General features: G+C 37.7%; 1 protein-coding gene and 1 pseudogene across 4 annotated transcripts; one reads left to right on the top strand and one right to left on the bottom strand.

The window, feature by feature from the left end:
• Positions 1–1,099: 1,099 nt before the first annotated feature.
• LOC105032093 (probable xyloglucan galactosyltransferase GT19) lies at positions 1,100–2,096 on the bottom strand (annotated as a pseudogene).
• A 679-nt stretch (positions 2,097–2,775) lies between these two features.
• LOC105032058 (protein LEO1 homolog) lies at positions 2,776–15,325 on the top strand. 4 transcript variants are annotated; one of them, XM_010906402.4, is made up of 12 exons: positions 2,776–3,029; positions 5,247–5,602; positions 6,300–6,411; positions 7,294–7,479; positions 8,124–8,300; positions 10,584–10,715; positions 10,906–11,085; positions 11,853–11,984; positions 12,800–12,916; positions 13,018–13,266; positions 14,555–14,695; positions 15,041–15,325. In XM_010906402.4, exons 1-11 carry the CDS (start codon positions 2,880–2,882, stop codon positions 14,690–14,692), a joined length of 1,929 nt encoding a protein of 642 aa, XP_010904704.3. In that variant the 5' UTR covers positions 2,776–2,879; the 3' UTR covers positions 14,693–14,695; positions 15,041–15,325. The 4 variants fall into 4 exon arrangements, with proteins under 4 accessions (XP_010904704.3, XP_010904701.3, XP_010904703.3 ...); XM_010906399.3 differs by having other exon boundaries at positions 14,555–14,710; positions 15,044–15,325; XM_010906401.4 differs by having other exon boundaries at positions 15,044–15,183.
• Positions 15,326–17,230: the final 1,905 nt, after the last annotated feature.

The raw sequence follows: 17,230 nt of genomic DNA, 5'->3' as shown, positions 1-17,230 counted from the left end.
ATCATCTGACAAAGTAGTATCAAATCCTCTTTTTTTTTTCTTCTTCTTTTCCTTGTTGCAGTCCATTTTCGCACTTTATTTTTTCCACACTGATTTCTGCATCTCTCCTAGATTTTACGCACACTACAAACACTACAAAGACTTTGTTGCCTATATTAAATAGGCTCAACTAATAGAGTCCCATTTGGACTCTTCTCTCCCTTTTTTTTTTTTTTTTAATTTATTGAAAGATTTGTACTCCCACGTAAGGAGGGACATCCAACAATGCTCTCCCTCTTTTGGGCTCATGTCAACTCATATTGCGTGGGCTTGACACCCACTTAGAAGATCCATCAATGTTGGGCTGAGAGGCTTTAAGAGACTTCTGAAAGTTTAGCACTAGCTTCAGCACCAATGAGGGTTGAGAGGTGGCTGCTGATGGCCGGCGAGTTGATGCAGAAGAGAAAATTGAGGCAGTTAAGAATGAAGTTATTTTGAGTTTACATTTGGATGGAATAACATTACAATAGATGGTTGATGGATGGTCAATTTGTTCTCTCTTGTGAACGAGGCCACGACGATGGCATGAGCTGGTGATCATGGTAATGCTCGGGGCAACCAGATTGTCTTTTATAATGGGTGGGATGATATGTTATTTTGATAATTTTTATAATAATTAAATATTTTAAATAACTCATGATGGAGCAAATAATGGCTGTTATAATCATCATAGTTCTCGTTATGGTTTTGTTTAAAGGTAGTAATTTATGATTCGACCCATCAACCCAACTTGCAAAAAATCCACTCTAAACATATTTGGATTTGATATAAACAAGTTGGGATCATAAACATATCAACTCATCTCAATATATTTATTAAATAGATTAGGTTCAGATATGAACCTTTGACTAATTTAATAATGAAAAAAATATGTTTTTGTATAATAAAGTTTAGAAGTACTAGCAATCAGATGATCTAAATTTTATATTTGTCAATTTGGTCAATAACACGACAACATCGATCAAAATCAAAAAAATGGACAAATGAAGCTCAATGTCATTTATTCATGATTGTCACGTGACCACATGTAGCTCAGTAGAGCCAATCCAGACCGTCCATTCTACCACCACTTGCCAGCATCCTTATCGTAAATGAGTGGATTCGGATCCCCCCTCCTCCAGCACCAGCACCCAACGACGGACTCTTCTGAGCACCTCCTTGATGGCCAGATCCACAGCATCCTTTCTCGCTCGGAGCCCCAACGACCTACTGTGCTATCAATACATCACCCAAGGCACCAGCTCGAACACGTTCTTCCGCATCCACCACACTTCCACCGACAATATCGCTGCCCATATATCGGCGATACTAGATCCTGGTAAAACTAACCTCCTCCCTTAGAATAAACACTGAGAACTCCTCAAATTGGTCCTTTTAGAGGTGCCACCCATACTATGCCCGCATCTCGATCTCCTCTAAGAACACTGGGATGCAACTGGCCAGGATTTCGTCGAAGGTGGACCTCTAGATCGGCGTGTCACTGAGTGGGTGGAGGTAGAAGTTGGCTGTATGAACTGGATGGGGTCATCGGAGCAGTCGACTACCTCGCAAATGTCAGTTTGGTTCTCGCACCTAGCTCAGATGCTGCCGCGAATGTTGGGGCCGCCTCCGCTACCATCGTCGGCGAAGAGCATGAAGTTGGAGCAGTGGGCACGATAGGTGCGGGTGAGCCAGGTGTCAAGGCAGGTGAGGGTGGTCGAGTGGAAGAAGGTGGGGTGGGGGATGGTATGCTCCTGCTAGAACTAGGGACAGGCCTTAAGGGAGAGGATGGTGACGTTCAGGAAGTCAGGAAGGTGGAGGAAGGAGGTGCCCCAGAGAGGTGGGTTGGCATCAAGGTCTCGAGAGACGTCCCAATCGAGGAGGGCAAGGATGAGGAAGTGGACATGGCCATGGTGCTGACCCTGGATGGCCGGCTAGTTATGACGGAGAAAGTCGGCGAGATTGCAGCTGCAGAGAGCATTGGAGTTGAAGAGGGGTGGGTGGTAGAGAAAAGGGAGGGCATCGAGGGCGATGTAGTAGGGGAGGAAGATAGCATCGGCGAGGGCCGGATCGGGGGTAACGTATGATCAAAATCAGACATATTGTTTAGTGAGTCACATGATGATTATGGGCAAACGATGTAGAGCTTGATTTGTTCATTTTTTTTATTTTAATCGGTCTTGCCATATTATTGACCAAATTGACAAACATAAAATTTGGATCACTTCGTTACTAGTATCCCAAAATCTCATTGTACAAAAACATTTTTTTTCCTTTAATAATTAGATTAGATAATAATCCAATTCATTTAATCTATTGAACATATTTTTAATATATTTAATCTAATTTATTTGACTTATTTAATCCATCTAATCCATTGATTTATTTAACTTGGTCTATTTAATAAATAAACTATATAGGTCAAATCAGATTATTTATTTTTTTGATAAATGATCAGATTATTTATTTAATAAATAAGTCGAGATCTAAATTTTTTATCTATTTTATAATAGATGGAATTTAGATTGATGAATTTTTGATTTGATCTGCGTCTAACCCAGCCTATTTGCCATCCTTAGTTTCGACGAGGGCCCCCAGGGACAGAGTAACGCCGTTATTGGATTCGTAATCCAAGTTCTAAATTCGGGTCGGATCGGGAGGTGTCGGATACGGTTCCAACGGCCTAAGCAAACCCGCTCCGCCTGGGTCCCCGGGTCCTAACTCCTGTCGCTAAAACGGAGGCATAGATGAGAAAAAAAATTCCGACCTCCGACGCTCCGACTGTTGGCGGAAGCGAAGAAGGTGGCTTAGAAACGAGACGAGAGAGGAGAGGAGAAAGAGAGCGATCGAGAGGGCGGCGGATGGGAGGGAAGAGAGATATGGAGGAGGAGACGAGGAATCAAATGATGCAGAACCTCTTTGGCGATCAATCCGAAGAGGAGGAGGAGGAGGAGGCAGAGGAGGCCGATTCCGAGCACGACGCCGCTGCCAACCACTCCGATTACCCCTCGGTATGAATCCGGAAAGTCTTATTGAACTTGATTGTCTTTTTTTATTTTTATTTTTATTTTTCCTTGATTTCCTCCTGATGTTCGTCAAAGGATCTTAATTATCGTGCCTGACTTAGGGTTTCAGGAAGTAGCGTGAATATTGGTGTTAATTATTGCAATGATGCCTTAATATTGATGTTTGTTGGGTTACTGATATCAATGCACCTAGATATGGATATCTTGAACCTCTGTTTAAATCTTTAACCCAAAAAAAAATGAAACCAGTTTTGTTGTTCCTGTGAAGTTAAAATTTTAGGGATTATGTGATGCAGGGTAGCAGAAAAATTTCAAAATTTATGTCTAGTTTTTTCCTCAATCAAATGGAAACTAGTTTTGCTGTTCTTGTGCGTGAAAGTCTCAATTTCTAGGCATTATATCATGCACAACAGCAGAAAAAGTTGCAGAATTAGGTATTTTATTATTTTTTAATTAACGGAAAACTAGTTTTGTTGTTTAAGGATGCGAGTGTGATGAATTTTACAGAACTCAAACTTTCTGTGGAATTATGTGTGGGTGCATATAAACTTCATCATTACAAAAAAAAAAAAAAAAGAGAGAGAGAAAAAAACATTTTTTGCCATTGAAAAGGATAACATTTATTTTCACTACAGTCATTAAACTATTTAAGCATATATTAGCACATAAAGCAGGTGCCAGCACTGAGATCAAAACTTTTTTTGAATTCTGAGGTGAGAGCATCACAGTTGATTGAAACTAACATTAAAATTTTACCATCCTTAGAGAAATCATATGTCAGAACAAGCTATAACCCATAACTCTGGGATTAAAATCCACATATAGATTGAAATATTGCCTATCATATAATACCATACCTTCAAAGATACAAACAAAGTGCAAACTACTTGGTAGCTAGTGTCACTTCAACAATCACTAAATCTGACAAGATAACTTCTAAAAACCAAGTTCCACCTGGTCAAAAAGGTCTGCTAAGCCCTCACTATCACTTAAAGATATTGTATGATAGATGGAATGAGCTACAAGCTTGGCAAGCAACTTCGCCCTGGTCAAAAGAACTTAAGTCCATTGAAAACAAATGACTTTTAAAACGAAATACATAACTAAATTATCACCAGAAAACTCAAATATAAATTCACTGAAGTCATTTTATAATGAAATCTCAAAATCAAAGCTTTCAATATGGAGTAAGACACAGAAAAAGTTCAAAACACATATGTTTAAAATAGGGCTCAGTAATTCACATGAGACCATAATCAAATACTTGTCTAAAAGTTCAAGTGACTGTCCATTGAAATGATTCAGTAAAATGATAATTTCACGTAGTTTCACATTTTCTTATAAGGATCACTTATACCCATGAGGTCACTTGTATGTGTATTTCTATTGCAATGAAGGCCACTTATATCCTCTATGGCTGAAAGTGTCAAAGTCTATCTCAACTCTCCCCTTGGTGTGTGCTTCACTCAATCTATTAAATTGTATAATTCTCTCTCTAGTTGTTTCTTAATATTATTTTTGAAGATTTTTTTAATTCAATCCTTCCACAAAAGTATATATTAATAATGTTTGGCCAAGTTTCTTTAGGAAATGTAGATACTGACTCTGACTAGGTACATAAATAAATCAAGTTTTTTAACTTGAAACTAAAATAGAAAATATTTAGTCACAAATTCTATGCATGAATTTTGTTGTTGAACATTTATTACTAAAACAAATCGCCATGATTCACACGCTTGCAAACTAAACATTTTAAGACAAATTGATTGGGTCAATCATATTTCATCACAGAATATGTGCATGAATATGTAGACTGCCAAGTTTGAGAAATTCAGTAACTTTGTACAATTAACTTTAATAAACTACATGTTGAAAAGGTTTGAAACAAGCTATACACACAGACATATGACCTTTCAAGGGGAAATCTTGATGGCCAAATAGGTATGGGCTACTTTGTGTTGAAATATGATCATATGCTGTATCCTGTGCACAGTGTATTCATATGTATTTGGAGCTTGGTTACTTTTTTAGGTAATTATGATTTCACCAATGTTGAACTTGTTATGCTACCATTACATTTATGTACGAGTTCTACTATCTTTTCAACAATTATGGCATTTAGCAGTGTCTATGACTGATGAGGGTAAAGCCAGATTTCTTATTCATCTTCTCAATAGGCTCTTGCTCTTGTTCTTTATTTAGGATGAAGCAGAAGGCGAGGCTGAGATCGATGTTGAAGGAGAAGGTGAAGTGGAAGGTGAAGTTGAGGGGCAAGGTGAAGTTGAAGTGGCAAGTGAAGCTGAAGCTCAAGATATAGATCTTGACCAGGGAGAGAGTGAGGGAGAAAGGGTTCAGAGTTCTCCGGAAAGAGAAATTAGTGATCAAAGGATGGAGAGTGAGGCAAAAGATGCTGAAAGTGAAGAAGAAGGCTATGGGCAAAGAGTAGTAACAAGTAGGAGACGAGAAGTAGTTGCTAGTGACTCAGAGGGATCTGAGGATAATCGTTATGCTGACCATGATAATGAAGATGTGGAGGTTGATCATACAAGGAAACCAAGGTAAAATCTTTTCTAGTCATGCATTTCTCCTCGAACATTCGAATGTACATCTTTACAAGTGTGTGCATAGAATTAGTTGTGATTGAAAATAATAATAATAAAAAAAACTACATACTTGTCAGGACAATTTAATGGTCACTTTCATTTTCTCAAATTACTGACCAGCTCTATAGAAGCATATGCTCCAGTCTGATTCATCCGGAGTGACAAGCTTACAAATCGTATGCATTAACAAGGGCAGCAGTTATTATGGTCTAGATTTTGGTGGAAGTCCTGGGTTTGAATCTTACTAAGGTGCTCTATGATTTTTTGTGTATTTCAGATGGTGATGTTGGTGTACACAATGCATATGCCATATGGCTGTTCTAGTTCCTTAGCCGGGCTTGGTCTCCAGCCCACATGGCTTTCACCCACACACATACCAAACACACACAGACTTATACAAAAAAAAGGCCACCTGAAAGAAAAGGATAAAGATTTTTGTTCTGTTCATATGAGGAGAGTTTGAAGGTTCATGAATTATTTACTTTATTTTAGTTATGATTATATTGTGCCAGGACCAATTATTAGCTAAATCCTTTTAGACAAATTTGCTCGAAGAGCTTATCTTTGTTTTTTCCTACATTTTATTGTCGATTCCTTATTGAAGGTTTGATCTTTAGATTTAAAGGCATTTTCTTTCTTAATTCTGCAACAGGTTAGTAGATGAGCAAAAAGATCATGAAGTTGTTCGTGATGTTTTTGGGGACTCTGATGAGGAAGAACCTGCTGAGTATGGTGGTCAAAATGAAATCGAGCAAGATTCACATGTGAGACTGAGAAATATAGAATACTAGTTGTGTTTTCTCCAGAAGGCAATGCTGTTTCCTCATTTGCAGTTGATATGGTGCTCTTTATTTATATTTACTAGATGCAAATTGTTTGTTCTATAAGATTCTTCTTTAATCTATGTAGCTAGGCATAATGTGTTCCAATGTCAACATATAAGATATTAGTAGATTGCTAAACACGGGTTCCTAGAATGCCTAATTATCTGGCTTGTGTTTGCAGCTGTGTGACACCGGAAGATCCCCTGCAATTCAACTATTAGCTTACAAAGTATTAAAACATTATAAAGATACCTGGTCAATATAACTAGAAGAGTTAGATAGGATACTAGTATATTGCAGCTTGGAGGAAGGTGATAGTGGCACTAGAAAGGATACTTGGGTGGAAGCTGTGAGAAATGACTGGAAGAAAAATTTCTACTTGGAAGTCTTGGGGTATAAGAAGCAATGCTTGCATAAGATCCATCCAGATGACCTCAAATCGGATAAGTACTGTCAGATGCTTGTTGTTTAATGTTTTTTTATTGTCTAGGTAAATAAAAGAATAAGGACATTGTACTGTTTCCCCATGGAACCAGTAGGGTGAGATAGATATTTATCTGTTAAAAAAATAGATCCATTATAGGGGTGCAAGGTAGTTTAACTGAACTATTCACAATTGACTGCTTGAGAAAAAGCTCTAAAATTTAAAAATGAACTCACCAGGGAATTTATGAAGTGCTTATGAAGATCAATTTCTTTAGATCATCTCTCGATGTTGGCCTTTTCTTTACATGGCATTCAACACTCTTTGTACTGATTTGCTTTGCATGCAAATTTGTTTGCTTCTCCCTAACAAAAAATTTCAATATTTATTTTGCTCAGAGATCTCCTATGGAGGACGAAGGGAGCTATGAGAAAGGTTTGAGACCAGAGGACATAGTGCCTGATGATGATGCCCAGTATGAGTCAGAAGATGAGAATCTTGAAAAGAAACCAAAGGAGAAACCAGTTGGTCCACCGTTGGAATTGGATATTCCGCTGCACCCTCCACCAGGTCATCCTGCAAGGGTGAGTCCTTGTCTTCTGGCTTCCTCTATGCATCATGTTCTTCAAGATTATAGAGTGTCTATACTATGACTTAAGGGACCAGTACTCCATGTTAAATCTATGGTGGAGGTGTTAATTTAATCTGAGCATTAATCATCCCTATTAGATAGACACTTAACATGTCTTAGTTTTTATGCATCTTTTCCTTTCTTTATCATTCATTATTTAGTTTTTATGCATCTTAACAAGTCTCAAGAAGCGTGTCTGTATGGTCATTTGGTAGTTCTATTTGATTTGTCCTGTCTCACCATTTATCTCTTGCAAAAGCATCCACTCTTTGTCATTCATTATTTAGTTTCTTTCTTTTAAGCTGACAGCTTTATTCAAAACATGTTCTAAGATGCATTATCTGTCCAGCCCCACATTTCCGACGCATGCAAAATAAATGGATAGCATTAGTGATTTTGCCTCTATTGCAATTTCATTTTGTACTTGAAATTTACTAAATTGTTCTGGAGAACCTCAAAGCACATCTGTTTTTTTGTTCTTTTCTAAAGGACTCCTTTGCTACAGAACCTGTGGTGCAACCTGTTTTATGATATTGATGGTCCTTCTATGAATGACTGGCAAAGATCTTGCTTTTAAGAAATAGTTTTTTCTTGCAGATGAACATGATCAAGGTATCAAACATCATGGGCATTGAACCAAAACCTTTTGATCCTAAGACATACATAGAAGAGGATGTGTTTGTGACAGATGAATCAGGAGCTAAGAAACGTATACGCCTAGAGGACAATATCGTGCGCTGGAGAGCTGTCAAGAATCGCGATGGCACGACCTCTGTAAGTGAAGGCATATTGAATTACAATATATTTTTTGCCACATAAACTTATCACAGTTATCTATTTCACTTATGTTAACTTTTCTTTTTGTTACGCATGACATTTTTTGGTCAATGCACTTGGTTTTCTTTGTCTTGAGTCTTTGACATCTCTATATGTCATTTGGCTGAAAGGATGTGAAATATGATTTGATTGCTCAAAGGTTACTTTATTATGTTATTGTAAAGGATGAGTTTCAGAAAAGTGGATTTAACAATGCTTTTTGGGGATTTAATGGAGGCACCCCTTTTTTGTTGGACAGTTGTTGAACAAGTTAATGGGTTTTTTAGGCTAATCTTTTCCTGTTTGTCCTTTGCTCCCCTCTTTATGGGTTGGCAAGTTGACCTATGTTCACTATTTAATTAGTAAATGCCCCCACCTACATATTGTTTTCTATTTAGTGAGGTATTATGATAAAATTATATTATGGATGGATCAGTTGGTATCATATAAAAGGTAAGTTTTGGTAGAATTAACATTATTGGATTGTTCTGGACATTGGAAAAGTTAAAGTTTGGGCTGGCTATAATTTGAATGGGCAAATGTGGTTGGCCTTACCCTGGATTATTGCTGTGTGGGAAACTTAAAGCAGCATTTCTGAGAGCCTGTGGTGGACAAAGTTCAGGATGTATAACTAAGGTCTTAGCTTTCATGTTGGCAATGGAAATTGAAGTAAATTCTGGATGGACCAATAGTGCCTGTGTCATGTTTCTATCAATTCTTTTTTTCTTTTTCTCAATTTTTCTATTGACTATGAGAAAAATCTGAGGTTGAAGACTTGGTTTGGCAAGCAAAAGGATTCAGGGGGATCTGGATCCATCTTTCTAAAGACATCTAATAGATATGGAGGTTTTCATTTTGAACTTGTGGATCTGAATTTTTCCAGAAAAAATGCGGATCTGCAAGGTAAGTTTTCAAACTTCACAAAGTATCTGCAGCAAAGCAACAATACAATCTATGAATGGTCTTCTTATGGGATATTCTTGGTAACCATCTAGTATCAGGCTTTGCTTATTGCTGGTGAATTTAGCCAAAGGCTATTGACAGAAAATTATCTGCCTAAACTTGAGGTCATTTAGGTAATCATGTGATGTTCATTGTTATATGGAGAAGGGAACTCAGGATCATCTATTTCCTACCTGCACACTGGCTGCCAATTTGTGGATGACCTTCTCAGATTTTCCTCCCCTTAGTTTATTGTAAAATAGTTAATTCTAATGTTGTTGAGGAGCTCCTTGTTTGGAAAGTTAACCTAGTTGAGCTTTAAGGGGACCAGAATGTGATGATCTTTGTGGATTGAGGCCGCAAGAGAGAGAAGGGGAGTTGGGTAGTTGTATGGCTTCACATTTCACTATATTTGTGTGTTCAGCCTAACTCTGATTGTTTATGTGGCTGTTTTTGTTCTTTTTTGTGTTTTTACGTATCGAATTCTTGGATGCTGATTTGATGACCATGCGTATGTATTCCAACCGCCAACTCCTGCACCACAAAAAAAAAAAAAAAATCCTTATTTGGGGTTCCTTGCATTTTTTTTGGTTAGGCTGAAGGTGTGATCTTACCTATTTTATTGCTTTAGGACGTTAAGTGTTTGGTTGCTCCGTTATATTAGCTGATTTCCTTTGTTAGTGAAATTCATATAGTATGCTCCTTCAAGGAAAATTGTTTCTATATACTTCTGCCATCTGTTTCTTATGTTTTGCAACCTGAGATAATTTGAAAGCTGGTTCATGCTGGTCAGCCTTTATTGTGCCAGACCCATTTCCATTTGTGCCAATGAATGGGAAGCACTGGCACAGCACAACACATTTGTGCCAATGCCAGGCTTTCATGGCACCAGCATGCATACTTATAACATTTAGGGTGCATAAACATTATTTGCTGGGTACAGATCACATGTATACATAAACCCAAGCTAGAATGTCAAGCTGGATTTATTTTTCGCAGTTTTTCTTGTAGCAATCACATCTTTGTTGCAAGTTGCTTAGTTGACTCCACTGACTGTAGATCCCTCAGAAGTCAATCCCTTTTTTCATGCGCAGGGCAGGTGCTAAATGTTACTTGGCTGTTGTGGCTGAGCTGAATATAAGTCTCCTTTAGATATTATTCTGTTAATTGATTTGCAGACAGGGTTATATGCGCAGATGCTATAATTTATGAATTACTTTCTAATTCAAATCAAATACTCAACTGAATCCTTTATTGATGTTTATGCAGCTAACTTTTTTTTGCATATTTTTGCTACAGTATGAAAGCAATGCACGTTTTGTAAGGTGGGAAGATGGAAGCTTACAGTTACTAATTGGGAATGAAGTTCTTGACATATCTGTGCATGAGGGTGATCATGATCAAACCCACCTATTTCTTCGGCATGGAAAGGTGGTTCTCATGTCTTTTGCTTTGTGTGATAATTATGCTCGAAGCCTCAAGCATTTTATATTTTAACATGTAGATGATTGGTTGAAAACTGTAATTCTGGTTCCATCCTTTGATAATTTGGGTTTATGTGCAACACTTGGTGACAATATGTTTGGTTAAATTAATTGCTTTGTCATCTGTGTGAATGCAGGGGATCTTGCAGTCTCAAGGAAGGCTTTTACGGAAGATGAGATTTATGCCATCTTCTTTATCATCAAAGTCTCACCGTTTACTGACTGCTCTTGTCGATTCACGTCATAAGAAGGTTTATAAAGTTAAAAACTGTATTACTGACATTGATCCAGAGAGAGAAAAAGAAGAGAAGGAAAGGGTAAGAGATGCTTGCTTCCAGTCATTTCATGTTTGGTGTGGCCAAACTTGGGAAATAGTTTATCCAGATATTTGACCTGTTAGTTGGGAAACCACATTTTTGCAATTTAGTGTGTGCTTATGATTGTTGATCCCATGTAAATTTGTTACCTCTTAGTTATTGGTACTGTAATGTGTTTTATCAATTACTTAATAAGTTGCTTTACCGATCTAATATTTACAGCTGGGCCTGTCCCACACCTGAATAGTTATATTGGCTCAACACTATTTTCATCAATTTTGCTGTTAAAATTCAAATTATTTTAATACACTTGCAGATTGCTTTTGTTAGCTGCTTGAACTAGACAGCTTTTCATCTTTCAATACTGTATGCTCTAGATGTAAAGTTTCGCATCTTTGATTCTCAAGCTGATTTCATTAATCTCAATAAATGGAGCATTCTTAGTCACTACCATTTAACTGATTATTTGCAACTCTTCATATTTTCCTTTTTTGTAGTTTTATCCTCTTTGCTCAATGGTCAATTAGTAGCTTTTAGAGTTCCTGAAACTTGCATTTGATAGAAAGTGATATTGAGGTAATTGGATTCCAACTTGTTGAAAACCATTTGATGCAGTGGACCTTTTGCTCATCAAGTCATAAGCTCATATCCAAATATGGCCAAGCCTATGTGAATTTATTTTCACCTCTTAAATATTTCTATTTTATAATTTTTCATCTTTTTAGATGTGCTACCACTTTATACTGAGGGGGAAAATTCTCTTGCAGGTAGAAGGACAAACAATCAGAGCCAATGTACTTCTTCAGAGGAAACGTGAAAAGGTGAACCGGAAATACACTCAAACTGTGAGCAGAGGACGACAGCTTTCTCCAGGGTTTTTGGAGGAGGCATTAGAGGAGGTCTGCTTTTCATGATACTTATTATATTGTTTGACATTTGACTAATTACTAAATAACAAAGTCATGTGAAATAGTATGAAACTGTTTTAAGATTCTCGACAAACTCGTTGTTTGTTCCCTTAGAAGATTAAAATGATTCTTCTACATATATCCGAGTTGTGAATTACATCATGCAATTGTTGTCGCTGATTTTGGTTTCCTCTGTTCATCATATACAGCATATATACTGATTTGTTATAATGTCGAACTTTAGGAGGTACAATGTTCTACAAGTTTTTCACCAAAGAGGTGCTTTTGATAACACAACGTATGGTTTGATAATTCATTGAAACATTGTTAGCATGATTATGTTATTGTTGGTTTCTTCTACTGTTTTTCATTCTTTAAATATTTGTTATCATATGCACTGTGGTTTCTATTTCTTTCATCATTGCTGTTTGTGTTTTTGTTATGTGCATTCTTGTGCATGTGTTAGCATGCTTTTGCTCAAAGTATTGTTATCGTTGTTGTAGATTTGGTGAAACTGAGATGCTTGTAATATTGTCAGATCACCTTCTCCCTTAGACTGGTTATGTGAGTTTATTAGATTGGGCTGTGTGTTCATTCTTTTGCAATCATTTATAGTTTAGTAGCTCCTTGGTTTCAATTTGTACCAAAAAAAAGCTCTTGGTCTCAGTAATCTTCATAGTTTCTAGCTGGTGTTCATTTATTTTTGTGGCTTAAATATGTTGGGTGCCTGACATTTTGATGTCAGAAATTTGCAGACAATGGTGGAACATTTTTTAATTACTTGATCTCATCATTCTTGAGTTCAGGAAGATGAACCTGAAGACTATTATAATTCTCGCCGGGCAACTTCAGCTCGTAATCGTTTTGAGGAAGATATGGAAGCAGAAGCACAGGCTGAGAAGCGCATAATGAATGCAAAGAGAGTGAGTTTGCATTGGCTTTCCTTATTTTCCTACACATTTAATTTGGCTGTTCATTGTTCAACTTCCTAAAGCATGTATGCTAATTTTGTATGCATGATCAGTCAAATATACTCAAAAGTGTTCCTCGCAAACCATCTTTGCCTGCTGCTCGTCCAGCAAGACGCCAGGTAGAGGAATATTCAGAGAGTGACAGGGAGGAATCTGAATATGAAAGTGATGGTGAGGATATTGAGAGGTCGCCGGCACATACAAGGGAAGATGAGCCAGACCATGAAGATGAATATGAGGTGGACGAGGCAGATGAAGAAGCTTTAGGTGCAAATTCTTCATCTGAAGAAGATGAAGATGAGGTAAGACACGCCTTCCCTAATCTTGATTTACTGTTTCCATTGCTATCTCTGATAACTTTGGATCTATTTATGAAACAACCTACATACGATGCATGATCATGGATGCTTACTTAATTGGAGAAAAAGAGCTACTGCTAGATCACATTATTAAGTATGATAAATTATGCAGGCTAGAATTTATTAAATAGTTAGGAAGGTTCTGTTTTAGGAAATGGATAAATTGCAGGAAAATAGAATTTTACTAGTTGAGCATGAAGTGATGAAGCAGCATTTGATGGTTTATCATGTATTAGGATGGGCTCAGATTTAGGCCCAATGTTCTGAAAAAAGCAAGTGGTTAAGAAAACTTGGGTTGAAATCACGATTAAAAATTTGAGAAAGCTTTTTGAGAATAAATGGAACTGCATGGAATCAATATATTGATGGGACAGTTGGTTTATGCCCTTGGTAAAGCATTTAAAATTTTGAAACAAGTTATATGAACTATTAATCATTTACCTTTTAATAGGTTCTATCTCTTCCATGTCCAATATTTTCAATAATAAATTTGTTATTCAATTTTTTATTTTTATTGCAATGGGCATTCATTCAGTTGCAGTGACCCGCAAAACACATACTCAGTGCATCTACAATGTCTTATTTTTGTCACATTGTCTGATTATAACATACTAGTTACAGTTTGTAACAAAAATTGGAGTTTAGACCTCTCAGTTCTAGATCTTTTTGTGACTTCTGACGCTAAGTTGTGAATCATACTTATGACCATACATTGAGGATAACATGGACAGAAATCATGTGGAAGGGCATGAAAGGCTTATGTTGACTCTGGATTTGTGTTTAACGACATTCGTAGAAAGGAAATGTTTGGTAACTATTGCAGTTTACATTGAGATTGTTTATTTCACTACATAACCCAAACTCTAGAGTGCTCTAGAGTGGAGCATTTGGAGTTCTGCACTCTGCTTTTCCCCAGCCATGTGCAATATTCTTGTTTTACTGAACTTGGCAGGAAGTTGGATGGGTATTGGACATGTCACATGTTGACCAGTAACATGTTGGTGGTTTACTGGTCCCATCCAAATTTTCAAATATTGGCTGTAACTCACTGGTCTGTGTGGGTAAGGAATTTGCCAACAGGTCTAAGTTGTCTGAAGTGTGCTTGACTTGAAATGTTCCTTTGCAGAGCATTTACAAGAGTGGCCAAAATATGCATGAACTTCCAACTTGAGTGTTCTCGTGGTTCATACCTATTTTTGATGTTTTGCTGTCAATCTTGTACCTGCTACAGGAGCCAAGGAAAAAGATCAAGGAAACTGGAGGCAGCAGTCTGAAACGCAAGGAGATTGAATCAGATGGAGAGTCTCCGCCAAGAAAGACAGCAGTGCATCGTAGAAAGGCAGTTGTCTTTGACAGTGATGAAGAGTGAGTGGTAAGAAAAGAACCGGTGAGTTGTATTTCTGATATTCTCCATGGCACAAAGAGTGGCATAGATAGACAGTGCATTGCACCAGCATACATCTAGGCAAAGACAAGTCATACATAGATTTAAAATTGACAGCTTTGCTAGTTTGCAATAGCCTACTAGTTAAATGATTATATTGTGCCCACATGCCCTGTCCAATTAGAGATCAGGCAAATAAATGGATATCCCATTCAAAATCAAACTGCACCTTGGAACACATCACCACCTGAGCAGGTTGATAGGAGATATGAGCTCTGGGAAAGTCCACCTCTGTTACAACTTGATGCATTTTTCTTGTGGTGTCATGTCCAGCAGGAGTTGACACTGGTGCTACTAACTGGAGGTGATCTAGGCTCTGGTGGGAGGACACCTCACATTGTCTGAGATTACTACTCTATGCGGACTTGTTGCACAATGAACTGTATATTTACCTTCTGCGCCATTTTTCCTTAGTCTTTACTTTAAGCTAGAAAGAGTTGGTCCTGTTGTCATCTTGTGGAGAGTGAGCCTTGAATCTGTCCTCCAGATATAATGGTTGAATAATTTGTTGAAATTTGTACTTATAATTATGATGATCATTGTATATTCTATGCCCAATGTCAGATTCCAGCAATCCTTATGATGTACCTTGGGAGATTCATCAGATTGGGCCTGTATCTGGCTTCTAGTAGAACCCGGATTAAATAATGCTGTGCACTGCCTGTGGGACCAACATTTTGGACATCTGTCATTCTCTAAATATTAGTGCAAATTGGAGGCCCATGCAGGCCCTCGCTGGAATTCTGGACAAGTCATGGTATGCTGTCCTGATAGCAGGCAAGCACCAGAGAAGAAAGGTATGGAAGTCTGATTTAAATTCACGAAATTTCAGTAGGCATCACATGCTATGGTACATTGCATTTGCCTCGTAGATGGCGGTGGCGGGGGAGACGTCAGTAATGGACCAAGGGAGGCATGGCCAAGGTTGCATTTGATGCATCGCTGAGCAATGTAAATTATCTTTAAAATAAATTGTCATCATTAAATTATTATTAATATTGATTATGATATTTGATATATAAAAATAATATTATAATAAAATTATTGAAAATTTTGATTGTCATGTTTGATGTGAAGTATGAAATCGAATTTTTAAAATATTTTTAATAATTTTATTTTAATATTTTTTTTTTCTGATGAAAAATAATGAAAATGATATAGTTGTTCTAATAGTGTGAAGAAGTAGCGGATCAAAGGGTATGGGGAATCACGGCCATTGGAGGGGGGAGGGGGAGTGAGAAGGGATGGGCGTGTGCGGAGCTGTGGAAGTGGTGAAGAGGTGCCATGAGGGGGTGGTGGAGAACATGAAGGAGATGCAGGTAGGCAAAGGGAGATGGAGGAGTCATGGGTCGGAGGCACATGCAGAGGGGGGTAGAGACGGGAAAGATTGGACAACAAGTTTTATATGATTTTTTTTAAGAATAATTTTATTCAAAATTTTTATTGCAATATTATCAACGAAGTGGTAATTTGAATAGCTATCTCTTTTCGAAGTAATTTAGATTATCATCTAAAAAATATATCAAATACAGTAATTCAGATTATTATATTAAATTATCAATAGTAGATTGTGAGTTATCAATGCAACCTAAGCATCTTCACCGTCTCTGTCAGTAAGCTAGCCTGGCCTTACTATTGAGCCCTGTAACCCTCACTGGAGGGTTGCCGGAGAAGGATCTTGTCGGAGTGGAGGGTCGTCGATTATGGGTAGGGTAGGGTAGTAAGATAGTTGCTTCATTCCTTATTTCAGTTTACACGAAACAAACGGGGTAAGCAGCCTTTATTAGGCTGAGGACGGTTGGATCATTTTGTATGATCCTTGATGGTGTCATAGGCTAGATGAAGAGGAAGATTACATTGACTCAAACTAAAGTCAAGGGGGCTAATTGAAACTTTAAAGGAGTATACTTGGTATAATTGTAGACTATTTAATGTCAACGGGTCTGTAATTTCCCTTTAAAAATAGAATCCTGATGCTGGAAATTTTGAGGAACTGGGTTTGGACTGGAGGTCAGCTGAGTGTGTATGTGGTGAAGGCGAGCCCATAGACCAGAAGCGTTATCTTTTTCTGCGATGTTGTTTTGTGGATGAACCTCAGGCATCGGTTCAAGGTTTGATGCAGGCAATTTCGGCATTGTGCTGGGCGGCATGGCTCCGGATAAAATGCCTGATCATTTGTTAAGAAGCATAATAATGCTATGCAAGTTCTGTAAAGCGGAGTCGTCGAACCTTATTTCCTTCATTCTTTTCCGATGAAAGTGTGAGGTGGGGTTCTCCACCTTTTTGCTCAAAAAGAACAGTTACATCGGCTCTTGATGAAGGTAACACTCAAGTGAAGCATATGGGAATAATGGGCAGGTTCTAGCTGAAACTAGAGCTATTTGAGATGGAAGGCAAAGCAAATAGATATTTGGATGGAGGAAAAACTATGACAACAATCTCTCAGATCCAACGATGTTCAAG

The sequence above is a fragment of the Elaeis guineensis genome, chromosome 10 (assembly GCF_000442705.2).
Source record: "Elaeis guineensis isolate ETL-2024a chromosome 10, EG11, whole genome shotgun sequence".
Taxonomy (NCBI): domain Eukaryota; kingdom Viridiplantae; phylum Streptophyta; class Magnoliopsida; order Arecales; family Arecaceae; genus Elaeis; species Elaeis guineensis.
Note: the sequence above shows the minus strand (reverse complement) of the source record. Positions and strands in the feature narration are given on the sequence as shown.